Consider the following 14,499-nt stretch of genomic DNA (forward strand, 5'->3'; position numbering starts at 1 on the left):
ATTGATAAAGCATATACTTTTAAAAAGAGTTTTATCTGATGATGCCGGCGTTGCAGATGTTAAGGAAAAAAATATGACTTTAGAGATTATATTTCTGCTGTTTCTTTTCCTCTCCAATTGCCAGTTAGAGACTCTGGCTTTGTAAATGGTTGGAGATGGCAGCCCACCATCACTTACAGGCAATTAGGTCTTCATTACAAATTAATGAAGTGGTAATTGCTCCCTGCAACCTTCTCAGCGAAAAGCACACTGGTGTTGTTTGCATTATCTTCAGGCAATTCATAATTCTGTATTCAAGAACTTGTGATAGCTTGCCAAATTAAACTAAAATAAGAATTTCATAATTAAAGTCATATTTTACATCAAATTATGAAAATCTCTGCAGAATATGCTGTTTGAAGTTTAGCTACATATGGCTTATCATAAAAGAGATTTGCAAGGGATTCATTGATCAAAGTAAACATTCCTTTATTATTATGAGGAACATTAGATTTAAAAATGTGAAGCCAATTGATTTTTTCTCAATTCACAATGGCATGATCTAACTGTCTATTAAATATAGAATGCATTCAGAGTGGCATTACTATTCTGTGTAGAACACTACTACAAAACACTTGTATCTGACACCAGAAAATTTTGGATCATCTAATGCAGACATTTTCCCTTCTAAAATTAATCTGATGCTTTAAGTTTCTTTTAACTCTGAGTTTATAGCTATAGATACTTTGGCATGAACTCCTTTAAACCAAGAATTCTCTTGTATGAGTTTCCTCTGAAAAGATTCCTATACAATCCATACATACAATAAGTGTTTAAAAATGTTCTTGAAGATTACCTTTAGTTACAGAAAGGGTTTGAGGCTGTTGGTGTTGACTGTTGTCATTTATATGTTTTAGGAATCACCTACTATACTGTTTTCATACTACCCCTCAAATGACCAGTAACTGGAGCTGTTCTCCCATATTCACCTCTTGATCTCTTCTTTCCTTCCCTTCTCCATTATATCTGTTCATCTCAGTCTTCCCTCAGTCCATCCACAAATGTGTGTTCAATTTTCCTTTCCTGTGGAGAACTGTTTATCCCAAGACATTTATACCTAACTTCTGTGGTTCTACAGACTGTGGCTTGGTTATCATACACATAACAGTTAATATCCACAAGTAAGAAAATGCATACCATTTTTGTCTTCCTGGGTCTAGGTTACCTCATGCAGGATGATTTTTCTCTAGCTCTATCAATTTAGCTTCAAATTTCAAGATTTTAATTTTTTAATGTCTGAGTGCAAATTACCCAATTTTCTTCATTTTTTTTCTTTTGAGGAAAAACTAGGTTGGGCTTTTATGAATAGAGCCCAATTCTGGGCTTTTATGAATAGAGCAGAAGGGAATATAGTTGAGCAAAGGTCCTTGTGGTAGAGTCAAGCATCCTTTGGGTATATGCCCAAGAGGAGTACAACTGGATCTTGAGGTAGACCAGTCCTCATTTTCTTAAGGAACCACAGTATTGACTTCCTTAGTGGCTGAAGAAGATAGAAATTCACCAGCAATGAATGTTTCCCTTACTCCATATTCTTACCAAGATGAGGTGTCACTTGTTTTATTGATCTTAGCCATTCTAATAGGTGTAACGTGATATTGCAAAGTAGTTTTTATTTGGATTTTCCAGGTGTTGAACATTTTTTAAAGTCATTCACAGCAACTTGAGTCTCCTTATGAGTGTTCTCTGTTTATATCTGTGTCCCATTTTAAAATTGGGCTATTTGTTTTCTTGACTTCTAATATTTTAGTTGTTTATACAGTTTGGATATTTGTCTGCTAATGAATGTGTAGTTAGATAAAACTTTTCCCTTCTGTAGGCTGCTGCTTTATCCAAATGACACTGTTTTTTGCCATACAGAAGTTTTACAGATTCATAAAGTCCCATTAAATAAACAGTGATCTTAATGTCTATACTGATGCTGTTCTGTTCATAGTCTTTTCCTGTGCCTATGAATATTCTTTCTCTTCTATTAGGTTCAGTATATCTGGTTTTATGTTGAAATCATTGATCCCTTTGGGCAGGGCAATATATATATATGGATTCTTCTATATGTAGCCATTCTGTTTGACCAGCACCAGTTGTTGAAGATCCTGTCTTCTTTCTGATAGGTATTTTTGGCTACCATCAGTGGATTCATGTCTGTGTCTTCAGTTTGATTCCATTGATCAAAGTGTCTGTCGGCAAATGCTGTGCTTTCACATGTTTAGATAAAGTTATCCAAAGTTATTTTATAGTATTTGGGGCTATTGTGAAAGGTGCTCTTTTCTCAATTTAGTTCTTGCTTTATTTGTCATTTGTACATAGGAAGGCTACTCAATGTTTTGAGTTAATTTTGTATCCAATTAAGGTGTTGAGAGTGTTTTCAGCTGTAGGAGTTTCCACTGTTTTTTTTTTCAAGTCACCTATTAATACTATGGTATCATCTTAAAATAAAGTAAAGATATCTTGCTGCTTTCCTTATATCCTCTTGATCTTTTCAGGTTTTTAGGGTTTTTTTATGTTTTGTTCTGGTGTGTGTGTGTGCTTGTGTGTGTATATGCGTGTGTAAGAAATTTAAGAACACATTATAATGAATACCATTAGGATTTAGGATTGATCTCCAAAATTCAAATGATTCTTTAACTTTTTCTTCTCCTCATGAAAATCAAATAATGGATTATGTACATTATTGACAAGACCTTGTCATGTAAGCATATTCTTACAGAGTCATGCTCATGAATGATGTCTTTATATATTACATGAAAATTTATGTATAATTCATTTCTCTGTAGTCTTTTGAAGGGAGTATTGCAAATATGAATAGCTCAAAAATTATTAATTCTATTTTAGAGTAAAAATCTAAATTTGTCCTAGATAAATTGATCAACTAAAGTTATAAATAAGTTGTAATAAAACTATGATTGAATGGCTGGTCATCATTCATTCCAGGTTTTAATGTTGAAATGTGCAACTTCAAATAATTACTTATCCCTTGGCCTTTTCCTACATTTCTAAAAACTTTCAGTACAAAGCAAATGTATTCATTCAATTATTTTGTGTCACTGAATTCTCCAAACTTGACAATAATAAACACATCCTAGAAGGTTAGGAATAGAGCCACAGATCCCTACGTGGATAGCATAGGAATATTGTGTTGTTCATGCTGTATCTCTCATGATGCCTTGGCTCTCATCCTGTGTTAGGTACCAATTCACTTACATCACTAATTCTGCCTCTCTTCTTTTGCTTTGACCCTCCAGTGGGAAGAGATCAGTGGCGTGGATGAGCACTACACACCAATCAGGACTTATCAGGTGTGCAATGTCATGGATCACAGCCAAAACAATTGGCTGAGGACAAACTGGGTACCCAGGAACTCAGCTCAGAAGATCTATGTGGAGCTAAAGTTCACACTGCGGGACTGTAACAGCATTCCATTGGTTTTGGGGACTTGCAAGGAGACCTTTAACCTGTACTACATGGAGTCTGATGATGATCATGGCGTCAAATTCCGTGAACATCAGTTTACAAAGATTGACACCATTGCCGCTGATGAAAGTTTCACTCAGATGGACCTCGGGGACCGCATTCTGAAACTCAACACTGAGATTAGAGAAGTGGGGCCAGTCAATAAAAAAGGGTTTTATTTGGCCTTTCAAGATGTTGGTGCTTGTGTTGCCTTGGTGTCTGTGAGAGTATACTTCAAAAAGTGCCCATTTACAGTGAAGAATCTGGCTATGTTTCCAGACACAGTGCCCATGGACTCCCAGTCTTTGGTGGAGGTTAGAGGCTCTTGTGTCAATAATTCCAAGGAGGAGGATCCTCCCAAGATGTACTGCAGCACAGAAGGTGAATGGCTGGTGCCCATTGGCAAATGCACTTGCAATGCTGGGTATGAAGAACGAGGGTCCATATGCCAAGGTAAGAGCATTCTCCTTTCTTTATAGTTGAATTTGTCTCCTGTGAGTTGATTTATTATAAAGAAATGGGAATAAATTAACATGATCTGATCTCACTTGACCGAACAACATGGCTCTGAAAGAGTAGTCAATTCATATGCTAAATTAACCCATTGTTGTGTTGGGTCATGATCTGTTGTGAAATATTAATGGCTATAACTCTTGAGTTCTAGGCTGCACCCCGTAGAGGTGTAATACGCATTTTTTCATTATATTTTTATTTATTCAGTTAGTTTGGAGGATGGTCACAAACCATGGTACTTTAGTGTTAAATGTATTAAGAAAGTTTAAGGAAGTGAGATCTTCTGTTAAGAATTGGATCCTGGGTCTCAAACTCAGGTTACCAGGCTTTGACAACAGGCAACTTTACAGGCTGAGTCTTTTTTTTCCATGAGGTGTTATTTTTGAGGTTTGCTTGTTAGTTAGTGATTGATGGTGGTCTAACTGCAGCTGTTGAAATGAAATACATCTGCCCTTTCTTTTTTTTCTTTTCTCTTATTTTAACATAGAGCATGAAAACATATTTGGAGCTCAACTAATCTAATTATAACAGAATTAGATATTATGGTGACTAACTGGTTTCATTTATCTCAATAACATTTTCTTAATATTTATGGTCTATTCTTCAGTGAAAGTAGGCTACTAAGAGGATGCTTAAACACTTTAAGAAAACTCTTTTCTTTAAGATTCCAGAGCTAATATTTTTTTTTGCTTTTTGTGATGTTGTTGTTTGTTGTTGCTTGATGTGGAGAAAATATGAAGTTATATAGGTAGGGAGGCAGGAAGAACCTGTGGAGTAGTCTGCAGAAGGAAAGCAATCAATAAATATTGCATGAGAAATGGAGTACAAGTAATTTTAAAATTCTACATTGTAAAAATATTATCTATCACCAGTATTTTACTTTTCTATTACCTAAGACATTATATGTATTTCCCCTGAGCTTACATAATGGATATGTTATGTTTTAAATAATATTAGAAAACCTGAATTTTGTCATCAGTTTGAGTTTGTTTTGTTTTTAAATCTGTATTTGATGTAAAAATAACTAAAATATTTTTTCATGTAAAATCATATATACCAGACATAAGATTATAATCCTATTACCTTCAAGATATCAAGATGCAATTAGGTAAGGTGTTTAATATTAGACTATGCTGAAAGTGTTAATTCTATTGATGGCTACGAATACATAGGAGAATATTAATGTGCAGCCATGTGGGATTTGTTCATTTTCACACTTTCATTTGCTAGTAGGCCATGCATAGAGAAAAGCCTGTCATTCAGCCTTGGAACATTCAGCAATCACTGTTCAGAAGCCCATGTGAAGCAATGATGTACCCATGTCTCAGGAAGACTAACCAGGGCTCTTAACCATCCAACTATTCTTCTAGCCCTGTTTTCCTTTTGAAGCTCACTTCTTATTTTAAACCTAATACAACCTTCTAACCTTTACTTTTTTTTTTGAAATTCATAGTTTCTCTTAAAATCTTGGTGCAGTAGTTTTGAAATCGAGATACATAAACAAAGCGATTGGTCCCAAAGACTAAGTTCTCAATGATAGCCACCCTGCTTTCCTTTGTGCCTAATGGTGACAGAAGGAGAAGTAAATAGAGCTGTATGTATTTTATATGTAGTAGTAGTTAAATAAAATAAGGTTCCAAACTGTTTGCACAAAGTAGTAGGAATCTACTGCAAAGCCGATAGATATGCATCTGTTTATTTCTAATGTCATTTTTTGTTTTCAGAATTTTACGAATGAATTGTTACTTAAAAGATCATTTTGGGGGGAGGGGAGTTCAGTAAGCTATGTCTGGGTGGTAACTAATAAATTCACATTTTACATATTGTCAAGAATCTTACACTTGTGAGGCTGTCTATGAAATGGAATTCAGTGTTCCTCAACTTTATTTATCTTTTATCTTATTTATTAGTGCAAAAATATTAATATGCTAGACACAGTAGAAATAAGTCATGAGATCTACATTCTGGGAGATAACAGTCTACTCATATTTAGAGATACAAAAATTAATGATATTACTAGAAGACACACAAATCTTCTGTCCTGAATACAATGAGACTTGACAATATTGTAGAGGAGGAGCTTCATTCATATTAAAGATTTCAGAACTAAACATAAAATTTGTTAATTGTGGCTTTGTGTTGTTTTTAGACTCATTCATATTTGCTTACAAACTAGTGAATCTTACATATTACAGAAGAGAGACTTCCCACTTCATTTACCACGTCATTATACTGTAATCACCCAAATCTACAGAAGGATAGTTTAATGTTAGTACCCATGACAGAATGGGTTTCAGAAAGATTCACATTTCATTTCTAGGCAATTTCCTAATATAATAAATGTATTATGCCAATTATTTTTCTAATCTAGACAGTTAATTAGGATACTCAGTGTTAAGTGATCTGAAGGACATGAGTATGGCAGCCAATTACACCAATATAGAGGTTTTGTTTCCACAAACACATCCATTAATTTTGAATAGAAGCAAAATAACAATCTCCAGAGGCAAAATTCTGAATATGGGATGTTTAGTATACATAGGTTATATTTTTGCAACAATCCAGTTTTATGTACTATTAAACATATTAGACAGTTTCATTTTAAACATAGATTTAAATCAAGATTTATTAGGCATTAAGATGTGCCAACTTGCAGGTTGAACAATAAAAATCAAATGACAAGTATCGTTATTGATAAAATATTAATTTTGAAGTTCAAAATGTGTATGTTGGTGCTAGAGAGACGGCTGGGTAATTTAGAGTGCTTGTTGCTCTTGCAGAGTTTGGTTTCCAGTATCTATGATTTGTAGTATGTATGAGTGCAGTACCAGGTCATTCCAACTCCTCTTCTTGTCTCTGTATGCACAAGTGGGACACACACACACACACACACACACACACACACACAGAGAGACTCTTAAAATTAAAAAGTATATACATTTGCCTTGTCTTTAAAAAATGTTCATCACTGCCTATGCGAGAAAACAGTTTGAACACATTAAAAACATAAATTAAATCTAGTTCAATGCAGTCCTTACATCCCTAATCCCAGGAGCTCAAGGCAGGTTAAAGGTATGCATTTGTGGTCTGCCAGAGATATTGTGTGTCTCAGGTTAGGCTGGGCTGTGGGATGAGATCTTGTTTCAAACTTTAAAGAAGACAATAAAAAATCAACAAAGACTCTGGAAAGTGATCTATTGGTGCTACTGTAGACAGAGGTATTGGTGAAGGAGAAAAGTTCCAAGATACTAAAACTCTCTTCAATAACATGCAATATTATGTTGCCGAGCTTCCTTCTCTTTTTCCCTTTTATTGAAAATTTGAAAAACTATTTTTGTCTCATACAATATATCCTGACTATAGTTACCCCTCTCTCTACTTCACCCAGTTCCTCCCCATCACATTTCCTCTTTGAATCAATTCCCTTTCGGTCTCTCATTTAAAAAGAACTTTCTTGTGTCATATCTTATCCTTGTTTCCCTGTGAGGGTCCGAAGGATGAGGTTCAGGAAAGCTGGGGAAATCACGCACCTTTATAGTTCAGTGATCATTCAGAGGCAGAGCATACGATAGGAAGAAAATATTGGCAATAAAAGAAACTTTAGGGACGTAACCACCAACCGAAGAGGACACATGGAGGGACTCATGGCTTCAGCTTCATGGGTAGCAGAGGTTGGCCTGGTCGGATATCAATGAGTCTCTTGGTCCTGTGAAGGCTCGATGCCCCAGTGTAGAGGAATGCCAGGGAACAGGGAAGCAGGAGTGGGTGGGTTAGTGAGCAGGGGGAGGCAGGAGGGGATAAGGTTTTTGGGGGGGAAACATGCAAAGGGAATAACCTTTGAAATGTAAATAAATGAAATATCTAATAAAAATAAAAAATAAAATAAAAATAAAAAAGAAACTTTTCTCTTTTTTGTTTTTTATTTATTTATTTATTTACTCCAGATTTTATCCGCCATCCCAGTCTATCCTCCTACTGCTCCACATCCCATACCTCGTCCCCATCCCACCCGTACCCTCCTCCCGTCTCCATGAGGATGTCCCCATCCAACCCTTTACCCAACCAGACCTCTAAACTCTCTGGGGCCTCCAATCTCTTCTCAATAGTCATTTTCCAAGTACAGTATGAAAACAGAACATTTATATTCCTGAGAATAACAACTATTTATTACATTTAATGAGGTGAGTGGATGACCATACAAAGGGCCAGTCTCAGCATAAACTGGTAAGGATTAGGAAGCATAATAATTCAGTAAGGAAGGTAATAATTCATGCATCCACTGGCTTCCCAGAAAGTCTTCAAGAGTATAGTATCTGCTCTGTTCAAGTCAGCCAGGGTCACATTTAACAGAAGAAGAAACTGCTGTATATCTTTTCATTTGCAGTGGATAAAATGTCTTGTCTGGAGTTTATGTAAGATACAGTACTACCTCAGTGCTAGAATGTTGTCCTACTATGCACAAGGCTTGGCATAACCCAGGCACTACAAATTAATTCAAGCAAATGAGTAAATAAAATTAAAATTAATGAAACTATAAAATAAATTTGTAAAGCATTATCATCTTTTTTCTTGCAGCATTCAATTTTCAGTTACCCATTACAATTATATATCAGAAAATATTTTTACCAGCTTTTGGGCAATTTTGCAATTTTGCATTCATTCCTAGGAAACACTATGGTTCTTTTGCCCATTTTAAAAAAATCCCTGCTAATGAATTGTATTATCTGCTTCTGTTTTATCTTGAAAAAAGAAAAGAGAATGCTGTCTGATTTTATATGGTTAATTAATTGCATTTGAGGCAGACACCAAGAGGTTACTATAAATATCGCTGCTCATACAAATTTTGTTTAGACTTAGTGTACCAAATACCTTATTAATGTCACCAAGGCATCTGTTGCTCTATGTTTTATCTGCAAGCTGACTGTAGAATGTTAGCTTTGTTCCATGATCTACTACATTAGATGCTTAGTAGAAAAGTGGGCCTGATATAATATTCCAAGACAGCTAGACTTTTTTATGACTGTTGAAAATTATTTTCCTTACTGATGACTTAAGATACAAATTTTCCCTCTTGACTCTTTTCTATGCCAGCTCAGAAACTTTTAGAGCAACTGTCAGGTTTCAAGTAAATGGGTGATTTAAGGATTCATTTTGTTGATTAGAGGAAACACCAAAGTGAAGACTTCACTGGAATATTTTTAGTGTTTTTTGAGTCTATGTGCACTGCCACAGGCACTGTCTAGAACTTCAAAATGTTTGATACTTGGATAAAGTTATGAAAAAATGTATTTCTATAATTTACAGAGAGGAATATCCTTGAGGAGAAAGACTATAAATATCTTTTTTGACACTTTGTTACCAGAATCTAGCAGAGACTGGGTAGATCCTCAACTGCAAACTGATAGGATGAAAATAACTGTGTTTTCTGTCAACTGAACAGTGTGACCATGCAAGTCCTCAAGAGAACTTAGTTCATATCATTTTTCTTGTGCCATATAGGATATTACTAAACTTATACAAATAAAAGCATGGGTTTTATGTAGTTTGAAATGGGCACATTATCTATTAGGCCAGATAGATGCACAATTAGTAAAATATAGAGTCATCTAAACCCTATTAAAGAATAACAGATAGATTGCATGCAAAAATAATGGTATTTTAAGTAATTTTCTTTTTTGTATATTTTGATGAGTGTTTTATTCTGTACAAAAATTAATCACTGATCAATTTATGTCTACATAAAATGAAAAACTAATATCTTTTGAAAACTCTTAATATCTGGCGGTTCCTCAGAAAACTGGGCACGTCACTCCCGAAAGATCCTGTTATACCATTCTTGGGCATATTCCTGGAGGATTCCCCAGCATGTAATAAGGATATATGCTCCACTATGTTCATAGCAGCCCTATTTATAATAGCCAGAAGCTGGAAAGAACCTAGGTATCCCTCAACAGAAGAATGGATGCAAAAAATGTGGTATATATACACAATGGAGTACTATTCAGCCATTAGAAACAATGAATTCATGAAATTCTTAGGCAAATGGATGGAGCTGGAGAACATCATACTAAGTGAGGTAACCCAGTCTCAAAAGATCAGTCATGGTATGCACTCACTAATAAGTGGATATTAGCCTGGAAAACTGGAATACCCAAAACATAATCCACACATCAAATGAGGTACAAGAAGAACGGAGGAGTGGCCCCTTGTTCTGGAAAGACTCATTGTAGCAGTATAGGGCAAAACCAGAACAGGGAAGTGGGAAGGGGTGGATGGGAGAACAGGGGGAGGGAAGGGGGCTTATGTGACTTTCGGGGAGTGGAGGACCAGAAAGGGGGAAATCATTTGAAATGTAAATAAAAAATATATCGAATAAAATAAAAATACATCAGAAAAAAAGAAAGCTCTTAATAATTGAAACTTTTACTCATTTTGCTTACACAGTTTCCACGGACAGCATTGATTCTTCCCTAATTTTTAACATGGGAATTAACTTATTTAGAACTAACAGTTTTAACTTAAATTAATTAGATTATTCCTCTATTTAATATGATAGCTCCCTGCTTTTACTTTGTCTTTAATATTTACATTACCATAATTTTTCAAGTCAGTGAATTTATTTTTGCTGTTAGTAGCCAATAATATAAATAAGTTTTCAGTGCAGAACAAATTAAAAAGATGTGTTATGATATCTCAGTAATAGCTATAACTTGATTTCATTTAGGATCATATGTCTTCTTACAGATTTATATAAGAAGTTATCAGAACACTAACTTAACGCTTAGCCTTCAGTGAGACAGTCTTTGTGCTTCAGCTGGCATCTAATTGTTGTAGTTACTGGAAGCTTCTGGTCATCAGCAAGTGTGTGAGAAATGTAACCTGTTAATTTTATAACATAACAGTTTGATAATCTGATTCATTATCCACAAATGGAAAGAGCATGATATGACTAATGAACATCTTGCTTTTCTCACTACATAACCTCCAGCAGTATGTGAAAGATACACCACATCACAGTCACCTGTCATTATCTCTGAAATGCATTAGCCTTCCTCATTTCATGATTCAAATTAAGATAGACCCCATTGTTAGCTCTTAATGGTCCTGACCAGATAATTATTACCAATTTAATTAAGCATTTATTATTACCCCATATCTATCCATTTTCTATCAAAGAGCATGATTTTCCTTTATGGAGAGATTTCATTTTTGCCTGGAGATGTAGCTTAATGTATACTTTATGAGTAGCATGGGCTACTTCTGGAATCAGAGCATCCTGAGTTCATCCCAGAGAGAAGGAAAAGATAGATAGATAGATAGATAGATAGATAGATAGATAGATAGATAGATAGAGACAGAGACAGATACAGAGACAGAAAGACACAGAGAGATAGACAGAAAGAGACAGAGTTAGAGACAGAAAGACAGAGAGAGACAGAGAAAGAAAAAAACCTCGTTTTTAGTCCTATAAAAATTAGTATACTTAATCTTGGATAAATTTTTCTGCTGTTAGTTTTTAAAGGTATTTTTGAATTTTTTTCCTAAAATTTCATACAATGTATCTAAACCATCTTTGCTTCCCTAATTCTTCCAGCCCACCCCACATATCTCTTTACCATCCCCATATAATTTTTGTTAGTTTTTCTCTGACTTCGTGTAAATATCAGTCACACTGGAATTTTCCCATATATTATTTGACCCACTGCCATTTTTGCATAGCAGGAGCCTTTTTAAAGAATTATTCCAAATATTCCATAAATTTATAGATGGGCATATTTATTGTTCATTTAGAAACTGATTTAAAATGATAAAAATAAAATATTATTTAAAAAAATAAGCCAGTGAGTATAAAAATGTGATTAAAATATATTATATTGTGCAAGATAGTTAATGTTCAAAAACACTAAATCTATTTTTAAAGCATGCTTCTGTCATAACATGTGATTTTAAGAGGTTTGGTTGGACATGATGTCCTTGCTTTGAAGGAATCATACAACTCAGAAATCAAGAAGGAAGGGACACATATATTGAAGGGATTGACTTGACTGTGGGAGAAAACCTTGCCTTGTTTTATATACTTTCATGTACAGTCAGAATCCCTTAAGTACAGTAAAATTGGTAGAGAAACTGAAGTTTATGGGAAGTATGTGTTAGGTGACATCACATGAATAACTATGTGATATTACCGGAAATATTCAATCAAATTATGTCTCGGTGCTACCTAGAAAGTAATTAGGGTAAAAACTTTTCAAGTAGAGAATATTAGCAGAAGGGAGCCTATTTGATTCATGATTTCTTATGGTAACATGATTTATTTTTTGAGTCTGGCTAAGGACAAACAATAAAAATTTCACTCATATAGGTATATGCCTAAGATATTAGAAAGATCTGTGAGTTCTTTTTTCTTTATAGACTACAAATCATAGTTTTAAAGTAGTCAGAGATAATTTAATTGCAAACATATGTAGGAGGTAAAAACCATAGTTTTACTTGGGAAAGTGAATCAGGATCTAGCTATTCAAATACTTCACACTAATCAGGAATTAGCAATACACACTATGAATAATCTTAAAATTTGTTGAGAGTTCTACAAGTGTTAGGAACATTAAACAGTGCTTTTAGAATGTTTTCCTTTAGTTTTATAGTCTGTCTCAGTCTTTCTGTGTCTGTCTGTGTGTGTGTGTGTGTGAGTGTTCTTGTGTGTGTGTTTGTGTGTGTGTGAGTGCTGTGTGTGTGTGTGTGTGCTTCTCTGTGCTTGTGTGGGAGTGGGAGTGTGTAAGGTGTACCCATGGAGGCCAGAGAACGCTACAGAAACTGCTTCTCTCTGACCACTGTGTGGGTTCGGGCAACAGCCTTGGCTCACGAGGCGTGGAAGCGATCACTTTCTCCCTGACCTGCCTCTTGAGACCTGCCATCAAATACATTCTAACTCACAATCAAAACTCAATTCTTGTTATGTTAGGGAAAATATGGACTTTTCTCTGTGTAGAGATTGGCTTTAACTACGCAATGTTATAAACTCAGAGATAAAAGTGGTAACATAACTCTTCTTTATTCCAACCTGGAAATGATTTTAAAGGTCTCTATATAAATATTTTCCTGAGGCCTCACATAAAACACAGATATCTCTTATGAAATAAATGTACGGCAGTGCCTCTTTGAGGAAACCAAGCTTCTTGTTTCTTCTTTTTTCCTTTGCCATTGTCTTCTTCTCTTTTATTGTAATCACTGCTACTCTGGTTACTATTACTAAGATGTGAGATTCTCAGAGCTTTCAGATGCTCTTTCTGTTCCAGGATTCAAAGGTGCAAATACTAATTGAAATAAATCTTGACTATCGAATGTGTGACCTTTGGGAAGCATTTCATTTGAGTCATGAACCAAACATGCAGGAACAGAATTCTCGGTGGGCAACGTAAATGATGAAAAATCCCTTCAGGTTAGAAATACTTAAAATAAATTGCTTGCATTACATAAATTCCATTTATTTCCAAACAAGGTCAAAATATTGTTTTGTAAAACACTTTCTGTATATTTGTCAGATATAAACTCATTGCTTACGTGTTAGACCTCTCTAAGAAAAAGTATGTATCAAATCTTATTGAGATGTCAAATAGTGGCTATGTTAAGTATATAAAAATAAGTATCTTATTGACTAATGCATTATCTTATAGTTCATGAAGGTACCACAGTAATTTACCATTAACCGCACGCTAATGGCAGCAAGCCTTGAAATGTCTTTGTTGTATCTGAATCTGCTTTACATGAGTAGTCTTCCTTTGTTCTAATTTGCTGAATATCATTTTTTCTAAGTATGTTTTGTTAAATGAATGCCCTGCTTGGCTTCTGTAAAAGACATATGGATTTTATTTGTTGCCTTTTCTAACTATTCAAAGGTTATAAAGGATCAAATATTGTAAATCATAGAAAGAGAGTGCATACTCTTGTGAAACTCATGCAACAATTATAGACACAGGTTAATAAATACATGTTCCAATTGGTTGAGGTTTAAAATCAACTTTTTCCAAAGTAAGGAAATCAATGTGTGAGTGACGTGGGAAGCACTGTCTTTTTCTCCCTTGCAGGTTCTTGGGTTCCATGAAATGTGTTGGTAAGTGTTTCCCAAAGGCTGTTTTTCCCCATCCGGGTTCTCCAAATGCTTTCCATCTTGGCTCCTGTGCTTTCTCCTCCACAATTCTGCATGTGTTTAGAGTTTTGACAACCCCTCATTAGTTACAGGGTAGAACATATGAGAGCTAATGAGGGTTAACCTTATAGCTGTGGCAGCTGGTGCTGAACATTAATAGAGAACAATTGTCACTAGAAGGATAACTTTTGATAGCATTTGGTAAGAGTGTTTTTCAAGTAAGAGCCCCTTGGAAAGTGCAAGATGCTAAGAAAGGCAGTGTGCATGCTCTTCTGCTGTAATGACTCGCCTTCCAGGAAGAGAAAAAAACATCCTGTTTGCAGGTAGCACTGTATTCAATGATGAATACATAA

The 14,499-nt window shown here is 35.0% G+C and overlaps 1 protein-coding gene across 1 annotated transcript in view; it reads left to right on the forward strand.

Moving 5' to 3' along the window:
* Nucleotides 1-14,499, forward strand: part of Epha3 (EPH receptor A3) — a 315,074-nt gene that overhangs the window by 78,446 nt on the left and 222,129 nt on the right. The window contains exon 3 of the mRNA XM_052158911.1: nt 3,279-3,939. Coding sequence (XP_052014871.1) covers nt 3,279-3,939 — 661 coding nt within the window. The remainder of the gene's footprint in view (nt 1-3,278; nt 3,940-14,499) is intronic.

This window comes from Apodemus sylvaticus, chromosome 15 (assembly GCF_947179515.1).
Source record: "Apodemus sylvaticus chromosome 15, mApoSyl1.1, whole genome shotgun sequence".
NCBI lineage: Eukaryota > Metazoa > Chordata > Mammalia > Rodentia > Muridae > Apodemus > Apodemus sylvaticus.